Below are 22242 nucleotides of genomic sequence, written 5' to 3' on the forward strand. Positions count from 1 at the left end.
CTTTCATTCAATGTCTGCGTGACAGCGCCAAGTATATACTGCTGTTCTGGCCAGACTGTCATTTCAAGTGGCACTTCCCATATTCGTCGATGCAGCCGTCCTTGCAGCACACAGTCTACAATAGTTTGAATAGCTTTCTGCTGCGGCTTGGTAACTGTGATAGGTGTAGTGGGATTCGTTCCTTTCAGCAAAGGTCGTAAAGATGATAACACATCAGAAGGAATCCCCACGACTGGTCTAAGCCATTGCAGATCGCCCAGCAGTTTTTGAGCATCATTGACAGTTTTTAAAGTTGTATGCAGTTCTAGTTTCTGTGGTGTAATAAATTTGGAGGAAATAACCCAGCCAAGATATTTCCATGGGGAGGTTACTTGCACCTTTTCATCAGCAACTTCTAAATTCTGATGGGCAAGGAGGCCACGAATGTAATCAATTTGTTCCTGTAAAAATGGGTCCGGCTGAGCAAACAGAATATCATCCATATAGTGATAGATGATACAATGTGGCCATTGTTTTCGAAGTGGTTGTAAAGCTGCGTCCACATAAAGTTGACAAATGGTAGGGCTATTTTTCATGCCTTGAGGCAAAACAGTCCATTCAAAGCGCAGGTCAGGGCTCTCACGATTAATTGCTGGTAAAGTAAAAGCGAATCGTTTTGTATCTTGAGGGTGCAGATTAATAGTGAAGAAGCAATCTTTTAAGTCAATAATCAGTAGAGCCCAGTCCATTGGGAGCATTGCCGGGTTTGGCAAGCCTGGTTGCAGTGCACCCATTGCTTCCATCTGATCATTTACTGCTCGTAAGTCATGTAACAAGCGATATTTCCCGGATTTTTTCTTGATTACAAAAATGGGTGTATTCCAGGGACTCACAGATGGCTTTAGGTGTTGCAGCTCAAGTTGCTCATTTACTAATTGGTGGGCCACTAAGAGACTTTCCCTTTTTAAAGGCCATTGCTTCACCCATACAGGATCCTCAGATTTCCATGTAATAGGGAGTGGGAAAGTCCAAGCAATGGCTACACCCCCAAAGGGTGCTCATTAGTAAGAATGATGCCAAGTTGGGATAAGACATCTCGACCAATCAGGCACTGGACTGTAGCTGGTAATTCCACAACAGAAAAAACTGCATTTGCTGATTGTCCATCTATTTCAACTATTAACATAGGAGTACGGCTTGCAATTGAATATCCTCCCACGCCAGTCACAGTTGTGGTGGACGGTTGGAGAGGCCAGTCCTCAGGCCATTTGCGTGGTGAAATAATACTGGAATCAGCACCAGTGTCCAGCAGTGCCCACCTGACAATACTTTTGTCACCTAATTTAATGGTGACTTTCTGTTTTGGTCTTTTAGACAGGTCGAGTGTTAGCATGGTAAGTCCTCCAGTAGATCCAAATCCTCTAGCACCTCTCAGAGTAGTAGGCGCAGAAAGACCTTGTGTCAATTGCGGAAGGGGTATTAATTGTGCAATTCGTTGACCTCTTGTTATTTTTAACGGTGGAAACAGGGTATAAACCATAATCATAATTTCCCCTTGATAATCTGCATCAATTAATCCTGGGAGTACAAACAGGCCCGCCAGGCTTGCTGAAGAGCGGCCTATAAGCAGGGCCCCTAATATTGTCCCATTAATCTGAATAGGTCCATGAACTCCTGTGGGGATCTTCTGTGGTTGAGTGGTAATTAACGTTACATCTACTGCTGCTGCCAAGTCAAGGCCGAGGCTCCCTGCTGTGGCGGGTCGTAAGTCGGAGGCTGGTTCAGGAGCAGGTTGCTGTTTGTTAGGACGCTGGTCTGGGCATGTGTTGTCTGTTGCCAGGTTGGTTGTTGCACTGCAGCGGCGACTTGTGTCGGGGCACGGCCACTGCGATTCGGCGCGCTCCTCCGGGAGTTTCCCTGACGGTTGCGGCAAGCAGAGGTGTTGTGAGTGTTACTTCTGCAGTTTTGGCACCATACTCCTGATGCTTGACACTCCCTTCTGATGTGGCCTGCCGTACCACATCGATAGCATTTTGCTCGAGCCTTATTTTCAAATTTGAATTTTTCCGAGGCTGCTTGAAGGGGCGCAAGAGCGGCTAGTACCTGAACCTGTGTGCTTTGTGCTTGCTCCTGTAGTCCTTTCCCTAGATCTTTAATTGCATTAACTAGAAATGCATGCTTCCCTGTCGGGATCTGCAGGAGACGTTCTATAGCCTCCTCTATAGACCAGTCTGATCCTAAAGTATTTATTACATTTCTCGCTGTTGGATTACAGTTCTGCAAAACACACTGCTTTAACATGGCCCCTTTCATGTATTCTGGCACACCCGCTCTATCAATAGCAGCTGCCACTTTATCAATAAATGACCCAAAAGGTTCTGTCCTACCCTGCTTAATTCCCATATACATAGGGATTCCTCCAGGATCTTTAACCTTTTCCATGGCCATTCTCGCTAATCGCATAGCTTCTCTTAATTTCTCTGGCCCTATCTTGACTTGTTCTTCAGACCGTAGATATGCCCCTGACCCCATTAACTCATCTAGAGTTACGTCTGCTAAGGGGTCTGCTGGGTCTCTTTCTACTGCTACTACTTGTTGAACAATCCCCTGCCAATGAGAATTAAAAAGCAACTGTTGATGTTGGGTAAACATTAATTTTGCTATTGCCTTGCAGTCAGATGGTAACAGTATATGCATGCCCCATAGATAGTCCAAAATCTGCTTTGTTGGTTCACCTGAGAAACCATATTGATTAACCGTACTTCGCAATTGAGCTAATATTTTCCAATCTAAAGCAGTAATTTCAGCAAATAACCCCCCTTCGGGATTCGGCGAAAAAGTTGCTGGGAAAGCCAATAGGTCTGTCGCCTCTAAACTGTCCCCCTTTTGGACGTAGTGCTTAGCCAATGCCGCCCATGCCTCCCTCCTTTCTTTTGCTACAGCCTCCGCTCGGGCGGTAGTAGCCCTAGGGATCGGCTCAATAGCATTGTTGAGGGGGGGTGGCGGGTCTGGCCAAGGTGGGATGGGACAGGCAGTGGCGGAAGTCGGATCACTGACATGATACGACATTCCTGCAGGGGGGGGGGTAGAGGCAAGAGTCATATCAGTAGCCTGATACGACATTCCCGCCGGGAGAGCAGTGTTAGGAGTCGCATCAGTAACCTGATACGACATTCCTGCGGGGGGAGCAGCGGCAGGAGTCGCATCAGTAGCCTGATACGACATTCCTGCGGGGAGAGCAGCCACCGGAGCCCCACCGGCCTCTCTCCGCCGGCCGCCCCCTTGCTCTCCCCCCCCGGCGCCAACCGCAGCGGGCCCGGCCGCAGGCGAAACAGTCAGCGTTGGAGCGGCCAGCTCCACTGAAACAGTGGGATCTGCCGGCTCGGGAGCAGCGGCAGGAGTCGCATCAGTAGCCTGATACGACATTCCTGCGGGGGGAGCAGCCACCAGAGCCCAACCGGCCTCTCCCCGCCGGCCGCCCCCCTGCTCTCCCCCCCCGGCGCCAACCCCAACGAGCCTGGCCGCAGGCGAAACAGTCAGCGTTGGAGCGGCCAGCTCCACTGAAACAGTGGGATCCGCCGGCTCCAACGGGGCCTGACTTTGGGAAAATATTTTGCCTTGCGGCACGGATACAGTGGTGACTGCTGGGGGCAAAGGGATATCAGATAACCATTCATTATTGTAACTCCTATTTTTTGTAAGAACCGTGAAAGCGTTTTTGACTGCTCTCTTTTCTGCTTCATGCTGTAATAACACATTTCGAATAATCCTCCACAATTTTCCCATTTTCTTAGCAGTTTTATCATCATCTAAGACCGCCTCCCATAATATATCTCCAAACTTACTCCACTCCTGTAACGAATGAATTGTGTGCGGATTGGCAAAGCACCCCTTAGAAACCCCATAAGCTACAAGCCCTGGCAGTTCCTTTTTTAAATCCAACCCTTTAACACCCTTTTTCACTAAAAATTCACTAAATAAACTATATGCTACTTCCCTTTCCATACCTATCGTCAGCGCTGTTGCAGCCCTTCAAGGTCCGGCAGCACGTATGGCTAGGCTCGTCGATACGGTCACCTAGGGCACGGAGCGTCTGTTTGCTCTTATTGCCACCCTTGCTGCTTAGGGTCCAACCACAACGCCGTTCGACCGTGGACTCTGTTCCTCGTCGCAGTATCACGTCGGGGTCACCATTTGTCGAAGACGGCGGGGGACAAACGACACGTACACGTGTTTGAGGATATGTCTCCAACTTTATTTTCCAGACGTGATCTTATATATGCTCCATAATTAGCTAATGCATATTCCAGAGCCTAAGCTCATTATTGGTTAGCTAGAAAACAATGGTGGACATCCTCTTATCTTTTACTTTGCTATGATCTTGTTAAAGTCTTATCTATGCCTATGACCTGCTAAACTCTCATCTATGCCTATGATCTGCTAAACTCCCATCTATGCCCACGATCTGCTAAACTCCCATCTATGCTCATGATCTGCTAAACTTTCACCAATCTCCGCTCATCTGTCGCATGGCCACGCTCTGTGAGCCATGCCTCCATACTAAACCTCTCCACAATGGTCCTACATGGAGCCTCTGGCAGAAAGCTCCAGGAGAGACTCGAGGCCGACCTCTTGGATTTTGGGGTCGAAACTACAAAGGCTCCGAAGCCAATTACACAGCCACTGAAAAAGAGATACTGGCCGCATACGAAGGAGTTAGAGCTGCTTCAGAAGTGATTGGTACTGAAGCACAGCTCCTCCTGGTGCCACGATTACCTGTACTGGGTTTTATGTATACAGGTAGACAATCTTCCCATCATGCTACCGATGCTACCTGGAGTAAGTGGATTGCTTTACTCTCACAGAGAGCTAGGATAGGAAGATTCAATCGTCCAGGAATTGTAGAAGCAATAACACATTGGCCAGAAGGAAAACACTTTGGAATGCCACCAGAAAAAGTAGTAAAACGGGCTGAAGAAGCCCCACCATATGACCAACTACCAGTGAATGGGAAAGGATCAGGGGGAAGGGCAGCAAGGCAGATACCATGGTGGGAGTCTGCTCTAGAGCACCCAACCAGGAACAAGAGGCAGATAAAATATTATTATGATAGCTGAGACCTTGTTCTCGTGGGGGAGTTCACCTTCCCAGACATCTTCTGGAAATACAGCCTAGCAGAGAAGGAGCAGTCCTGGAGGTTCCTGGAGTTTGTGGAAGAGACCTTCCTGACACAGCTGGTGAGGGAACCAACCAGAGAAGAAACTGCAGTGAACCTGCTGTTTGCAAACAGAGATGGACTTGTGGTTGATGTGATGGTTGGTGGCCATTCTGGGCACAGTGCTGATGAATTAATAGAGATCTCAATCCCTGGAATCACAAGAATCAAAGAACCATCCTCAAGGCAGGAAAAGACCTCTAAGATCATAGAGTCCAACTGTCCACTGTACAACATGTAACCATCCAGTGTAGTACTTCATCTACCTGTCTTTTTAACACCTCCAGGGCTGGTGCCCCCATATACAAAAGTATAAAGCCTTGGTGGACACGGGTGCACAGTGCACCCTAATGCCATCAAATCAGAATAGGACAGAATCCATCACTATTTCTGGAGTGACAGGGCGATCTCAGGAAGTCAGTATTGTGAAGGCTGATGTGAGCCTCACTGGAATAATTGCTACTTCAGCAGTGCATGGACAACAAAATCACACCAAGAGGGATGCTGTGATCCCCATTCACAAGCTGATCTGGCAACAAGAGAGCCAAGGAGTGATCAGCAGGACTCACTCACCCTTCAACAGTCCTACATGGACAGTGCCAAAGGCCAATGGAGAGTGCAGGCTGACAGTAGATTATCTTGCCCTGAATGAGGTTACACCACCACTAAGTGCTGCTGTGTCAGACATGCTAGAACTTCAGTATGAGCTGGAGTCAAAGGCAGCCAGGTGGTATGCATATTCCTGGTTACAATTAGACTGTGAAACCTCTCTACAAGGTTACCCAGAAGAAGAAAGACTTTAAATGAGGCTCAGAACAACAAGCTGCTTTTGAAAGTATTAAACAGGAGATTGTGCAGGCAATGGCCCTCAGACCAATTCGAACAGGGCCAGACATTAAAAATGTTCTTTACACCGGAGATGGAGGTGATGGTCCTACATGGAGCCTCTGGCAGAAAGCTCCAGGAGAGACTCGAGGCCAACCCCTAGAATTTGGGGGTCGAAACTACAAAGGCTCCGAAGCCAACTATACAGCCACTGAAAAAGAGATACTGGCCGCATACGAAGGAGTTAGAGCTGCTCCAGAAGTGATTGGTACTGAAGCACAGCTCCTCCTGGTGCCACGATTACCTGTACTGGGTTTTTTTTAGAGAAATTTGATCACGTAGATGCCCACGAACCTTCACATCGAGCTACTGAGGAACATGGAAACAACCAATGAGCAGATGAGGCTGCTCAAGTGTTCCAAAGAGATCTGGACTGGGACCATAAAGAACTGTTTTTTAGCTAGATGGGCCCATGACACTTTAGGTAATCAAGGCAGGGATGGAACATACTGATGCGCTCGTGACTGAGGGGTTGATTGACCTTTGGACACTATTGTGCAATTATCCACCATTGTGATATATGTGCTGCAATTAAGCAAGCCAAAAAGGTTGAAACCTCAGTGGTGTGAAGGGAGATGGTCAGAATATAGGTATGGGGAGGCCTGGCACATCGACTGTGTCACACTGCCTGAGACCTGCCAGGGTAAGCCCTCTGTGCTGACAATGGTGGAAGCAAGTACAGGATGGCTGCAAACATATCCTGTGCCTCGTGCCACAGCCCAGAACACCCTCCTGGGCTTAGAGAAACAAGTCTTGTGGAGACATGGTCCACCTTAAAGAATTGAGTCAGATAATGGAACTCATTTCAAAAATAGTCTTATAAATAACTGGGCCAAAGAACATGGTATTGAGTGGATATACCATATCCCCTATCATGCACCAGCCTCAGGGAAAATTGAAAGGTACAATGGACTGTTAAAAACTTCCTTAAAGGCAACGGGTGGTGGAACCTTTAAAAAGGGGCTTTAAACTAGGTTCGAAGGGGGAAGGGGCTGAAACAAGGCTCTCCAGAAAGGAGCCCAAGGGTGGACAGCGCAAGTTAAGAGACAAACCAGCAGCCCAGCTGAAGTGCATGTACACCAATGCACGCAGCATGGGCAACAAACAGGAGGAGCTGGAAGCCACCATGCAGCAGGAAAGATATGACGTAGTCGCTATCACGGAAACGTGGTGGGATGACTCCCATGACTGGAGTGCTGCCATGGGTGGCTACAGGCTCTTCAGAAGGGACAGACAGGGTAGGAGAGGTGGAGGGGTAGCCCTGTATGTTAGAGAGTCTCTTGACTCCGTAGAAATTGAAGTTGGGGATTATAAGGTGGAGTGCCTGTGGGTCAGAATCAGGGGGAAGGCCAACAAGGCTGATACTGTGATGGGAGTCTGTTACAGACCACCCAATCAGGAGGAAGAGGGTGATGAACTCTTTTACAAGCAGATGGCAGATGTTTCAAAATCGTCGTCCCTTGTTCTCGTGGGTGACTTTAACCTGCCGGACATCTGCTGGGAACTCCACACAGCAGAGAGGAGGCAGTCTAGGAGATTCCTAGAGTGTATAGAGGATAATTTCCTGATGCAGCTGGTAAATGAGCCTACCAGGGATGGAGCCCCACTTGACCTTCTTTTCACAAACAGAGAGGGGCTGGTGGGAGATGTGGTGGTCGGTGGGCGCCTGGGACTTAGTGATCATGAAATAATAGAGTTCTCAATAATCAGGGACACAAGGAGGGTTGTCAATAAAACCTCTACATTAGACTTCCGGAGGGCAGATTTTGGCCTGTTCAGAAGACTAGCCCAGAGCATACCCTGGGAAACAGCCCTTGAAAACAAAGGGGTCCAGGAGGGATGGACATTCTTCAAAGAGCAAGTTTTGAAAGCTCAGGAGCAGGCTGTCCCGGTGTGCCGAAAGGTGAGCCGGCAGGGAAGACGGCCACTCTGGCTGAACAGAGAGACTTTGAAAGAAATTAGGGTGAAGAAGAGGGCCTACCGATTATGGAAAAAAGAGTTATCTACTCAAGAGGAATTCAGGAATACAGTTAAGCTGTGTAGGAAAAAAATTAGAGAGACAAAGGCAAAACTTGAACTAAATCTCGCCACCTCTATGAAGGATAACAAGAAGTCCTTCTACAGATACATCAGTGACAAAAGGAGGGGCAAGGAAAACATTCATTCTTTACTGGACATGAGTGGGAATGTAATTGTCAAAGATGAAGAAAAGGCTGAGGTATTTAACACCTTCTTTGCCTCAGTTTTTAACAGTAAAACGGGTTATCCTGAGGACAGTTGGCTTCTGGAGCCTATAGGAGACAAGGATCTAAACACCCCCCCTGTAATCCAGAAGGAAACTGTCAGTGACCTACTGGGCTGCTTGGATCCCCACAAGTCTATGGGACCAGATGAACTCCATCCAAGGGTGATGAGAGAGTTGGCAGAAGAGCTCGCCAAGCCTCTCTCTATCATCTACCAGAAATCACTGGGGACATCCCAGATGACTGGAAGTTGGCCAATGTCACGCCAATCTACAAGAAGAGCCGGAAGGAAGACCCAGGAAACTACAGGCCTGTCAGCCTGACCTCAGTGCCTGGCAGGGTTATGGAACAGATCATCCTCAGTGTAATCATGCAGCACCTGCAGGATGGACAGGGGATCAGACCCAGCCAGCACGGGTTTAGGAAGGGCAGGTCCTGTCTGACCAACCTGATCTCCTTTTATGATCAGGTGGCTGCCTGGTGGATGAGGGGAAGGCTGTGGATGTGCTCTACCTGGACTTCAGCAAAGCCTTCAACACCATCTCCCACAGCATTCTCCTGAGAAAGCTGTCAGCCCACAGCTTGGACAGGAGCACCCTGTGCTGGGTTAGGAATTGGCTGGAGGGCCAGGCCCAGAGAGTGGTGCTGAATGGGGCTGCATCCAGTTGGCAGCCGGTCACCAGCGGTGTCCCCCAGGGATCAGTGCTGGGCCCAGTCCTGTTCAATATCTTTATTGACGAGGTGGATGAGGGGATTGAGACCATCATCAGCAAATTTGCAGATGACACCAAGCTGGGGAGTGTCGATCAGCTGGAAGGCAGGAGGGCTCTGCAGAGGGACCTGGACAGACTGGAGAGATGGGCTGATTCCAATGGGATGAGGTTCAACAAGGCCAAGTGCTGGGTCCTGCACTTTGGCCACAACAACCCCATGCAGCGCTACAGGCTGGGGACAGAGTGGTTGGAGAGCAGCCAGGCAGAAAGGGACCTGGGAGTCTGGATTGACAGGAAGCTGAACATGAGCCAGCAGTGTGCCCAGGTGGCCAAGAAGGCCAATGGCATCCTGGCCTGTATCAGGAACAGCGTCACCAGCAGGTCCAAGGAAGTGATTCTGCCCCTGTACTCAGCCCTGGTAAGGCCACACCTTGAGTACTGTGTTCAGTTCTGGGCCCCTCAGTTCAAGAAGGATATTGAGGTCCTCGAACAGGTCCAAAGGAGGGCAACAAGGCTGGTGAAGGGACTCGAACACAGATCCTATGAGGAGAGGCTGAGGGAGCTGGGGCTGTTCAGCCTGAAGAAGAGGAGGCTCAGGGGAGACCTCATTGCTCTCTACAACTACCTGAAAGGAGGTTGGAGCCAGGTGGGGGTTGGTCTCTTTTCCCAGGCAGCTCTCAGTAAGACAAGAGGGCATGGTCTTAAATTGTGCCGGGGGAAGTTCAGATTGGATATTAGAAAGAATTTTTTCACGGAAAGGGTGATCAGACATTGGAACGGGCTGCCCAGGGAGGTAGTGGACTCTTCGTCCCTGGAGACATTTAAAAAGAGACTGGATGTGGCACTCAGTGCCATGGTCTAGTGACTGCAGCGGTAGTTAATCAAGGGTTGGACTTGATGATCTCTGAGGTCCCTTCCAACCCAGCCTATTCTGTGATTCTATGATTCTATGAAAACAGGGAGAAGCACTTGGCAAAAGCCACCTGGTTAGTTAACACCAGGGGTTCCATCATCAAGTCAGCTGGTCCTGCTCAGCCAGACCTTCAACACACAGTAGACTGGGACAAAGTGCCTGTGGTGCATGAAAAGAATCTGCTGGGGAAAACAGTTTGGGTTTTTCCTGCCTCAGGCAAAGGCAAACCCATTCGTGGGGAAGCTTTCACTCAAGGGCCTGGACACACTTGGTGGAAGATGGAGAAGTACAATGTGATTATGTATTCACAAAGGAATCAAACACTAGGTGAGAATAAATAATTTTTGCATGGTTAGCTCAACCAGTAGAGTATGGAATTTTCAGGGTCGTCAATTCATGCCCCACATTAATTGCTGTTACGTGAATTGTTGCATAAACTAACAGTGTTCTGTGAGTGTTTTTCAGGATAATGCTGTGGTGATCAAACCAGAACTGGTTTCATCAACTGGCATCCAGTAACTTCCTCAAATTAACATCTGCAATCTGAAACCTGTGGACCATGGACATGAACTGCTGCAATCATTTCTTGCTTTAAGAGTCTGCTACAGTAGATGAACATCTGCAATCATAAACTAAATTAACTTAGTGGGTTTTAGTAGAGAGAATTAGTAATAATTTCTGTATAGGTGTATTTAGGGAAAAGAGATAGTAATGACTGGAGCAGACACAAATGCTATGGAATAAGGGGTGGAAAGTCCTGGTTTGGGCCAGGATAAAAGTAGTTTTCTGTCTTGTATTTTTGCTTTCAGCTAGGTCCCTCCTAAGCAGCTGCACTTGCTGAAATGAACAGCCAGTTTCTCAGTCAGTGTCTGCTTCTAGGACTGATAACACTCGATGTTTATAGTTAGAGCTGGAGAATGGTCTGCAGAGCCAAGGGTTTCAGCTGAACAGCTGGAGTCATGGCTATCAGGACAGCTCAGTCTCTCTCTTCTCCATCAGCTCTATCTCCTACCTCTCCACTCACTGTGCTGGAAGCTGTCTCATGCCCACCTCAGGGTGGGACAAAGGGGGTTTTTGGAAAGGGGTCCCAACCACAAAGCACCCAAAGCATTCTCCAAACCTTTGCACACCAACAGCCGTGAGGGATTGCTCTGTTGTACATTTGTAAAATTTTATTGAGTATTTTCTTGTTAAAAATGACCGAGACTCAATATTCTGTTAATGGTTCAATTTACTTAATAAAATTGAAATTGATTAATAAAGTTGAAATTGCAATAAGCAAAAAAGCGCTGGGTGCGTGGGGAGTCTCCGCTCCACTCACACGAGCAACCCCTAAAACTCTGGAATTACCTTTTATTGATTACAATTCTATGAATATTCAAAAGGAGATGGGTTCACATACATATTCTTAGGGATTACATCATGCCATTATAATATTCTTGATAGGTGGAGTCCGGGCGAAGTCCTCTTTTGGGGAGATATCCGGGGGTCGTCAGGGGGTCTCTGGATGAAGTAAGAGGTCTTCCTCAGGCTTGAACTTTTTGTCTTTCTTGATTTTGCTGACTTCATTATATTGTTACAAGGAGATATCAGACCCTAGCCATAACTTTCCTCTCATCTGCTGGTTGTGACATCTTTATGTTGTTCTTGTGCAGATGTTCACATTCCTTTGTTAGCCTTGGCAGTGTCTTGTTTTAAGAACAGGACCTACACTTTTAATTATCTTTGAGATAGAAGTTAGTCTCCTCAGGGCCTTGTATTGTTCACACTGTTTCAGTGGAAAATTACATGTCTCAACTGCTTTGCCTAGCCCCCTATTCACTTCTTACTCAGTTTAATTCTTTTCCTGACTTTTACTGGTTAGGAATACAAATTCATCAACATATGTTACAGGGGGGTTGTGCTTCCCCTTAATTGGTTGTGCTTCACAAATTTAACCCCTTAAAAGGTGTTAAATTAAGCACCTTTTATATCCAGATCAAATTCAAACTCAGTCACTGCAGATTCAGTCGAAATATTTCCTCAATGTTCCTCCGGATCCCAAAATCCAGGTTCTTCACCCTCTGTTCAAAAACCAATCCCCACCCAGAGCAGAGATATTTGGTTTATTAAGATCTTCCCAGAAAAGGTGCCAGGAGACATTTCCCCAAAGCCTTTGGAGAAGACATTAGGGTTTGCTGTGCAGACCAAAGACACAGAAGAACCTTCAGGGCAGTAAAGGTTGCCTTGGTCATTGTCCTCCTGATTTACACCTGAAAGCACTGATTCAACAGCTTCTTATTTCCAGGCTCCTGAGGTCTTTGTTTTGTGATCAGGTCAGGAAGTGTGTCCTCCCATTCCCTCCTCCCCACCCCCTTTACACCAGCCCTTCAGGTTTTTAAGCTTGGAATAACTTTTGTGGCTGTTAACCCTTTTCTTTCAACAACAAATCCCCCTCATGAGACTCATGGGGGTATTTTACACATCCCATAACCTTCAATTTTGTTCTTGTAGAACCATGAATCACAGAATGTCTTGGGTTGAGGGGACATGAAAGATCATCTAGCTCCAACTCCCTGCATGGGCAGGGACATCTCCCACTTGAACAGGATGCTTTAAGCCCCTTCCAACCTGGCCTTGAGCAGTTCCAGGGATGATTCTTTTATAAAATGTGTAACCCTTGGAAATGATGAAGGGGGTGTCAGGTGATCATTCCCAAAGCTCACATACCTTTTGACAAGCCTTGCAGTTTAGAAAGTTTTTGTATCACTGGAGAATCTGTTGGAGGGGAAAGGGGGGAATGAATGAATCCCTGAGGGTTGCAATGAGGCAATGTCTTAATAGCATCATAATAATAATGATCTAATATTAACAATGATTATGATGGCTCCTCTGGGAAGGTGACAGTCATGGTAAGTAGAGGAGGAGGTCCCAGGTGTGAGAACATTGCCTGGTAGGATGGGAAACACTGGGGAAGTCAGCCATGGAAGAAGCCAAGCCATGCCCCCAAACTTCGATCATAGAATGATTTGGGTTGGAAGGAACCTTGAAAGTCATTTAGTCCATATAGGGAGACTCCTGGTGATCATACTGTGGAACACTGGGCCTGGTAGTGTCAAAGCATCTTCCCTGGATTTTAGCCCATGGTCACATGTATCGCTCATTCAGGAACAGGAGAGAGCCCAACACAGCACTTCTGATCTCTCTTGCTCTTGTTAAGTTGGAGTCTGAAGCCTCCAGAAATTTGAGGTGCTCTGAACAGAAAAAATATAGCCTGAAGTGGAAGTGAAGGATAAGAAAGAACCCTCAGGGCAGTAACCCTGACCTGGGTTGGTCATTGTCCCCCTGAGTTTACACCTGAAAGCAGTGAATTAACAGCCTCTTATCTCCAGGGCCTGAAGGCTTTGTGTTGAGGTTGGGTCAGCACCACCCAGCTCTGATGTGTCCCCTGCCCATGCCCATGCCACAAGCCTGATGTCCCCAACCCCCCAGGACACAACCTTGGTGTGTGCCCCCTGCCAACTTCCAACCTCACCCCTCGGGTCTGGTGCCTCCCCCCTGAGGCCCCTCCCCACCTTTTCTTCCTCCCCCCACTGCTTCCTGTGATCGCGCTGCAGCTCCTGGGAGGTTTTGCTCCTCCACCTTGCGACTGCACTCACACCCCCCACCCTGCAGCTGCGACCCCCCAACTGGTGACCGCCAGAGCACAGCTTCCCCCCTCCCCACTGGCCTGGGTTGTTTCCCCCCTGCAGGTACCGGGAGGTGATGGGAGGGAGGTGGTTATCCCAGAACTGCCCAAACTGGGGGCGAGCATCACAAGATGGGGGAGGAAGGGGGATGGGTGAGAGGGGGGAACTAAACTTATCCCTGGGGTGAGGGTGGTGGGATTGGCAACACTCCAACTCATCTAGAGGGTGGAAGAGCTGTGATTTTATCTCCCTCAAAATAATATGGGGGGAGACCAATAAATACTGGTGGGCAGGGATGTGATAGGGGACCCCAAAGTCATGCCAAGGGTTTGGGGTCTGCAACTGGGGACCCTCAAATCACTCTCAAGCCAGGGATAAGGATGGCAAGTCCGGAATCCTTCCAGGAGACTTGATAACTCAAGTTATCATAACTTGTTATGATAAGTTATGATAACTTAAGTTAGTTAGCTGAGAAGCTACAATCAGGGACTCCCTTAGAAGACCTCAACGCATCCCACTGGATGGCAGCTCATCCTGCATGTGGGTGCAGTAGGGGAATCCTATAGGCCATGGTGGGATTTGTTACCATGACAGGGGACCCAAACTCATATCGAAGTGGTTGGGTGGGATATAAGACCCCTGATTCATCCCAGGGGTTTAAGACAGCAGTGGGGGAGTCCTAAATTACCTCTTGCAGTGTTCGGTGTCCAGTGTCCAGTACAACTGGGCCATCACAGCTCAAGCCAGGAGTGGATGAAAACCAGAGCACCCCCTGCCCCACACAATGGCCCCTTTGGGTTTTCGTTGCAAGTGTAGCTCCTAAAGATGAAGTAAATGATGATCAGTGGGTGTCCAACTCTATGGCTACCCTCCCTATTCCACCTCGCATTCCATTTTCACCTACAGTATGTTTGATGTAGGTTTTGGCTGCCACCAAAACAAAAAAAGCCCAACCCTTGTTTTGTCACCATACTATGGCTTCTTTCTGAAACACGGGATGTCTCCATCTGGGCAAAAAACTCTCTGGGAGTCGTAAGGATAGGAAAGATTTTGGTATAAGTGTAATTTTGAAAATCATTGAAATCCATGCAGGAGAAACGTTTGACACCAGTGAGGAATGCGGGAGAAAGTTTAGGATCCACTGAGCCTATCTCCACCATCAGAAAATCCACTGGGGTGAGAGACCCCAGAGGTGTCCTGACTGCGGGAGACGGTTTAGTGACAGCTCGGATCTGGTCCAACGGTGACACCATCACACAGGCACCATGTCCTACACCTGCCCTGACTGCGGGAAAGATTTTCGGTGGAGATCAGCTTTAATCAAGCATCAACGGATACATACGGGTGAGAAACCCTTTAAATGTTCCGAGTGTGGGAAGGAGTTTGCCCAGAGCTCCCATTTATCACAGCATCGCCGCACCCACACAGGAGGGAGTCCTTATAAGTGTCTGGAGTGTGGGAAGGTTTTTTCCCGGAGTTCCAATTTATCACGCCATCACCGCATCCATACAGGAGAGAAGTTGTATCCCTGCACTCACTGTGGGAAAGCCTTCAACAACAGCACGTCTTGGATTAATCACCAACATGTCCACACTGAGGAAAAACCCTACACGTGTCCCCACTGTGGGAAAGGCTTCACAGCCAGCTCAAGTCTCACCCGACACCGAGGGATCCATAGGGGTGAACGTCCCTACAAGTGTCCGGGGTGCGGGAAGAGCTTCACAGCCAGCTCAAGTCTCACCCGACACCTACGGATCCATAGGGGTGAACGTCCCTACAAGTGTCCTGAATGTGGGAAAAGCTTCCGTCAAAGCTCCCATTTGAAGAACCATCAACGCCTCCATACCAGTGAAAAACTTTAAAGCAACTCCCAGTGCAAGAAGAGATTTTACTGGAAATTAGATTTCATCTGTCATTACCTGACCCATCACAGCCATCACCAAGTATGAAGGGTCAAGTTGACCTCATTTTCCAAGCTCCATCACACCAATGATGCTATCTTCATCTTCTTGTGGAAAACAAAATGGAGTCAGCTCAGGAATCACTTCATATCCCATCCAAAATTTGACTTCTAATATCTGTTTCAGCGTCATGAGGGCTTTTTTCCAAATAAGGAAAAAACAGAAAAGTATTTCCAATTATGACACCCTCCTAAAGGGATGTGGCAGGACGGGATCCTGGACACTTTTCCTGCACACCAGGCTGAGCGTGCAGCTGAGGGAGCAGTAGAAGAGGGAGGCAGCAGACTGCAGGACAATGCTGACAGCAACAGAGCAGGATCATCTCTACTACACAGTTTTTAAATCCTTCCAGGGATGGTGATTCTACCACCTTCCTGGGCAGACTGTTCCAACACTTGACTACTCTCTCAGAAAAGAAATGAGAGATCTGACCTAAACCTCCCCTGGTTCAACTTCAGGCCATGTCCTCTTGTCCTCTCATTGTTCACTTGAGAGAAGAGGCCAGCACCCACCTCAACACAACCTCCTGTCAGGGAGTTGGAGAGAGCAAGAAGCTCTCCTCTCAGCCTCATCTTCTCCAAACTGCACATTCCCAATTCCCTCAGTCTCTCCTCAGAGCACTTCTTCTCCAGACCCTTCACCACCTTGTAGATGCCTGCAGACTCCAGGAGCTGGCACAGCTCTTCAGAGGAGCGTTACTGCTCCTTGCCTGTCAGGAGGGATGCTTCATGAGCTCTCCTGAAACCTCTGTGACACCAGGGGTGATGTGATGGGACACCTCGAGCAGCCTGCAGTAAGGCTTCTGTCAGCTGTCCCCTGAAATAAGAGAATTACATCTCGAATGGTTTCTCACGAGGATGGAACAAGCTGGTGACAGCTCAGTAGACAAGAATCTGGAAGAAAAGCCCCAGAAAATCTTCCCTGCTTGATTGATTCATTTCTTGTGAAGCAGTAGACTTAGAGAAATAGAAGTAGTAGTTTAAAGAAACATACATGCAATGGTTTTACAGAAGTAGAAGTACAGAAGTTGTAGAAAAGTATAAGCAATATTTTAAGGGAGTCTCATGGAAATTTACTAGCTGACTAACATAGGTAGGTGTGTGTATGGCAATGATACATGTGATAATGGAATGTAATTACTATGGAAAACTTATCCATGAGAGAAGATAATGGGATAAATAACTGTTGCTGAAATCTGCAGAAGGAGCAAAACTGAGACAAAATTAGTTATGAGTTCTTTTTGTATTTTTATCTGTGCTGCATTTGTGTAAGTTTTCCATTCTTATTTGGTTTTGTTATGCTCTACTGTTTTAAAAGTTGTGATCACCCTTCATAGTGAATAATGTTAGTGCATGTAATGCCACAAAGAAGTCAAAGAATGCCCTTTTAGTGTCCTAAAAGACATCAATTTGTAAAGTGCACCTCTTGAACCTTTGAATTAGAAATGGTTTTGGAGAACTACATTCACAGGCACATCAAGTCCCAAGGATGTTGCTACAGAACCCTTAGCTTTGGAGGTGACACTGCTTGAAGAACAAGAACTCTGCACATCGTACATATCACCACTGCCTGAAATGAAGAAGCTTCAGTGAAGATGCTAAGCTTGTAGCCATCATGATATCATTGCCTTATGATATTGCCTTATGAAATCATCGTGCCTTGTGATATTTGGAAACAGGGGGTTAGGGGATTGGATTGTTGAGATGCAAGAGTACTCATTTGAGTATGTGGTTTTTGTGATCCAAACAATCAGCCTTTTTGATTGCACAGCCTGAACACTGAAGTATCTACTTTTGTGCTTTTAGAATATCTATATTCATGCATACTTGTGAGTGATTTGTGTTCCCTAAAAATTACTTGAAAATAAACTTCAATTCTTAGAGCACCAGAATTGATATTTTGACTGTAGAGAAAAAGACCTTGAGTGTCATTTCATCTTATTGTGATCAAGGGGTACTCGCATGGTGTCAGGAGGCTGTCACTCCTTGTTTACCCTCCAAGGGTAATTTTTCCCTGAAAGGGAAGCACTGGCCTGGGAGATGGAATCTCCTTTGGCTGTTGTCTGGGTCAGGCCATGGGATGTGACAGTCCTGTGCTGTTGTGCCAGCAGCAGGTGGTTGTGCTGGAGTGCCCTGACATTTCCTGTAGCTCCCCAGGGCTGTGCTTGGCCACTCAGTTGAGCAGCTGCCCTGACTGAGGTTGGAGCAGCCCTGGCACCTCCAGTGCCACCCGTGGCTTGCGTGGGAAGAGGAGGGAAAGGAGATTCCCCCTGGCACTGCCTGGGTGTCCAGTGGGAGAGTGGGAGAAGCAGAGGTTGTGTCTCTAGAGGGGAAGTGGCTGTGCTGGAAAGGAGGGAGGGAGGGGACATGAGCCATGACTTCAGTGTGTGTCCCATTGGGTTCCTGGGGAGCCCCAGGGAGAGCTGGAGGGAGCCCTGAGAGAGCTGAGCAAGTGGCCAAGTCTGGTGCTGGTCCTGTGCTGCTGGGCCGGGCTCCTGAGCCTGAGAGAGCTGCTGGCAAGCAGAGAGTGCTGCAGAGAGAGAGCTCTGGGCAGGAGCAGCTCCTCTGCAGAGCGCAGCAGGGCTGAGGGCACTGCCTGCAGGCAGCAGGGCAGGGCAGAGAGAGGAGGGAGAGAGAGGAGAAAGGCAGCCTGGGCTGGGGGAGAGAGAAATCTTCCCAGCCTCTGCCATGGTGAGTCTCTGGCTGCAGGGCAGTGAAGCTCGGCTTCCTGGAGGGGGTCTTCCTTCTACAGCTGGCAGCCTTGGCCACAGCTGCTGGGATCCTTGCGGAGGATTTTGGTAGGCAGGAGGAAAGGGTTTGGCAGAGCAGGGCTGTCCTGGAGCAGCGTCAGAGGGAGAGGCCATGGGGCTGCCTTCTGCTGGGGATGGCTGCAGGGGCTGAGGGGGTTTGTGCAGGCAGGGGTGGCCAGGGCTGTCCTTCAGAGCAGGGTCCTGCAGCCCAGGGGCTGTGTGCTGGGGCAGGGACTCTGCTGCCTGCCTGCCTGCCAGGGGCAGCTCTCAGCCTGCCCGGGGAGCTCCCTGGTGCTGGCAGAAGCTGTGGCTGGCAGGAGACAGGGAGCACTGGGCAGGGTCCTTCTGGTTTTATGACGTTTCTGTGTAGGATCACTACTCATGGATTCAAAATCATACCCAGATTATTTTAGAAGGGATTTTTATAATCATTGTCAGGGCATAGATTCCAGCTGGGAAACGTGGCCTTCCTCGGGTTGCACTTCTCTGTCTTGTAAGGGTGGGAGGGAAACTCATCTGTGGAGGTGAGATCAGTGTCTGTCAGTCCCTACACCATCACTCTCCTGTGTGCAAGGAACCTCAGCCAGTGCTTTCACCCTCCTTTACCCTACAGACACATCCAGCATCAGCTTCCCAGCTCCATCAGGGTCTGTGTGACAGCACAGCCCTCAGGCAGCGCATGAGGTCTGGGGTGCTGGGCACCTCCTCCTCCATCTGCTCACAGGAGAGCTGAAGTGCATCTGTGCTGCCATGTGCCCACCTCCCCCTGCCCAGGGGCTGGAGGTGCCTGCCAGGCATTATCACCATCTGGGAGGGGTTGTGCAGGGCTGGGGGAGGGAAAGGCTTTCCTGAGTGCCTTTCCTCTGCCTCTCTCCATGCCCCCCTCAGCTGCTCTTGCTGTTGATGTCAGGCTGGGAGCGAGAGTTTCAGCTGCAGGCACAGCTCTTGGGGCTCCTGCCATGCAGATGGTTTCAGGCAAGGAGGTGTCCAGCTGTGCTCTGCCCTGGGAAGCTCTGGGCAGTGCAGTCTGAGTGAGGCTGGGCAGGGAGCTGACCTCCCTTCATCAGATGCCCTCATTCCATCCCTGGGCTGTCTCCTTGGGCTGTCTGTCCAAGCTGGGAGCTGCCTTCCAGGGGGCACAATGAGCCTGGTGTGTCCTGGGCTGGAAACGGGGTGCTGAGACCTTGAGAAAGGGTCAGACACTGAGTGCTCTGAGCTGGGTCCCTCTGCTCTCAGCAGGGAGAGGCAGAGACACAGCCCAGCTCCCCCTTCTCTGCATGCAGCTGCAGGCAATGCTCTTTGCTCACTCTGTTCTGCCTCAGTGCTGCAGCAATGCTGAGGGGTTCTGATCCCCAAGAACACTCCCCAGAGGAGATGGGGGGAGCTATAAAAAACAAACCTCTCAAACTGCCTTCTGTTTTGCGGGCTCTTTTATGCAGAGAGCACAGAACATGCAAGACTTTGGCATCACCAGTGATTGCATATGAATAATTTCTACTCTGATATTGGTCCCTGACCCCATAATTCCCATGAAGCCCCCATTGCAGGGCTGGAAAAACTCCTTGGCAGCCAGTGAACAGAGTCCCTGCTGCAGACACAAACATCAACAAGCAGGGTTGTAGCCATGGGCTTTAGGGAAGAACTCCTAGAAAAATTGGTGTGTAGGATGGAGATTTGGAATGGGAAGTGGGTTTCATTTCTCGGAAAACTGTCTCCTAAATTTTTTGTGTTTCCTCCTCAAACAGCTCCCCATGCCTTTTACAATCAGCAGATGTCCAACAGCAGCTCCATCAGGCAGTTCCTCCTCCTGGCATTTGCAGACAGGCGGGAGCTGCAGCTCTTGCACTTCTGGCTCTTCCTGGGCATCTACCTGGCTGCCCTCCTGGGCAACGGCCTCATCATCACCACCATCGCCTGTGACCACCACCTCCACACCCCCATGTACTTCTTCCTCCTCAACCTCTCCCTCCTCGACCTGGGATCCATCTCCACCACTCTGCCCAAAGCCATGGCCAATTCCCTCGGGACAACACGGACATCTCCTACAAGGCATGTGCTGCACAGCTCTTCTTCTTTGTCTTCTTCATCTCAGCAGAGTTTTGTCTCCTGACCATCATGTCCTACGACTGCTCCGTGGCCATCTGCAAACCCCTGCACTACGGGACCCTCCTGGGCAGCAGAGCTTGTGTCCACATGGCAGCAGCTGCCTGGGGCTCTGGGTTTCTCAATGATCTGCTGCATACAGCCAATACATTTTCCCTGCCCCTCTGCCAGGGCAATGCCCTGGACCAGTTCTTCTGTGAAATCCCCCAGATCCTCAAGCTCTCCTGCTCACGCTCCTACCGCATGGAAACTGGGCTTCTTGTGGTCAGTGTATGTCTATCTTTTGGGTGTTTTGTTTTCATCGTGGTGTCCTATGTGGAGATCTTCAGGGCTGTGCTGAGGATCCCCTCTGAGCAGGGAAGGCACAAAGCCTTTTCCACGTGCCTCCCTCACCTGGCCGCGGTCTCCTTTTGGGAAACTGTCTGGAAGAAAACAGACATGTGAGCAATCCTGATTATTTAATTTTAGCTAGAGTAAGCTAAGGGCCTTGAGACCCAGTTGCAAGGTTACTGAAAGATGAGTTATGGGAAAAAGATAAGGGAGCTGGCAGTAGAAAAGAAGAATAACAGGATAATGAGGAAGCCAGCAGAAGTTCTGTGAGAACAGAATTTGTGTCCAAGATATAGCCACCTGCAAGATATCGTTATATAAACAAAGGCTCTATATAAAGCGAGTGTCCACTGTTAATAAACGACTTCAGTTTAACCACATTGGTGACTGCGTGTCGTCCTTTAAGCCTCCGTGGATTTTTTCCCTCATTTGGTGCCCGAACAGGGACCCTCTCGCTGTTGCTTCCAGGAGAGATGAAGACAGCTGGGATGAGAGGGCAGCAAGAAAGCCAACTGAAGGAACGGTGCGGCAGGAGCGGAGAAGCCAGTCGAAAGGAGACTGCTGCCCTGGCGGTCTGTGTAGCTGGTGCCCGGCTACTAAATGAAAGAGGTACCTCAGAATTGAAGAATCTTGCCAAGAAAAAGGTGAGCGGCTGGGGAGGAGATGGGGGTCTACACTCTCTAAAGAGGAAGAGGCAGTAGTTAAGCTCCTCCAATGTATTCTCTCTAAGAGAGGTTTATCATACGAAGGCAGGACCTTACGAGAATTACTGAAATGGGCACAGGATAGAGACTTGATCCCCTTGATGGGTACCGTTTTTGAGTTACCTACTTGGGAAGCCATAGGTACTGCCCTATGGGATAAAATTAGCCATGGAGATAAGGAGGCACGACGTTTAGCGACACTCTGGAAATTGATTAGAGAAACCTTAAAAGAAATGAAAAGTGAAAGAGCAGCAGCCTCAGCGTTTGCTGCCTTAACACCTGATCTACCAATACCGATGAATGCTCAAAATATGGACTTGACCTCTAAACAGTTATTAGAGACACCTAAAATACCCCCACCAGCACCTGCAGGGACTATACTGATTCAAGCTCAGCCAACTGTGCCAATTGACCCTGGGGGGTCGGATGAAAAGCAAAAATGGGACTGAGAAGCAAAAAGAAATGCGACTGAAAACACCACCAGAATCATCGGAGGACCCAGAGGGAGAGAAGCCGGAGAACACAGGTGAGGAACCTTGGAATGCAGACCCCCCCCCCTCCTGCCCGCCTGCCACGGCTCCCGAACACTCTGCCACCGCTGCCTTCCTCTCCACCTCCGATGCCTGATTTATCTTCTTGACCACAGTTGCCATCAATTAATCCTCTGCTTCACCTGTCAACACCATCAGTGCCTGCTATAGAGCAACAACCAAGGAAAGAACTGGGACTCGGACACTAGCAACTCAGGGAACTGCTGAAGAAACTGAAAGAACTGGAGA

The 22242-nt window shown here is 49.0% G+C and overlaps 2 protein-coding genes and 1 long non-coding RNA gene across 4 annotated transcripts in view; 2 read left to right on the forward strand and 1 right to left on the reverse strand.

Moving 5' to 3' along the window:
- Window positions 1–15989, forward strand: part of LOC139790587 (zinc finger protein 135-like) — a 32700-nt gene extending 16711 nt beyond the window's left edge. The window contains exon 2 of the mRNA XM_071732457.1: window positions 15497–15989. The gene's annotated coding sequence lies outside the window, so the exon portion shown is untranslated. The remainder of the gene's footprint in view (window positions 1–15496) is intronic.
- LOC139790612 (uncharacterized) overlaps window positions 1–22242 on the reverse strand; it is a 301741-nt gene that overhangs the window by 241983 nt on the left and 37516 nt on the right. The gene's annotated exons all lie outside the window — the stretch shown is intronic.
- On the forward strand, window positions 14591–15498 carry LOC139790593 (zinc finger protein 679-like). Its single transcript, XM_071732463.1, has one exon. The coding sequence runs from the start codon at window positions 14882–14884 to the stop codon at window positions 15476–15478; it is 597 nt and encodes a 198-aa protein (XP_071588564.1). The 5' UTR covers window positions 14591–14881; the 3' UTR covers window positions 15479–15498.

Source organism: Heliangelus exortis, assembly GCF_036169615.1.
Source record: "Heliangelus exortis chromosome W unlocalized genomic scaffold, bHelExo1.hap1 SUPER_W_unloc_2, whole genome shotgun sequence".
NCBI lineage: Eukaryota > Metazoa > Chordata > Aves > Apodiformes > Trochilidae > Heliangelus > Heliangelus exortis.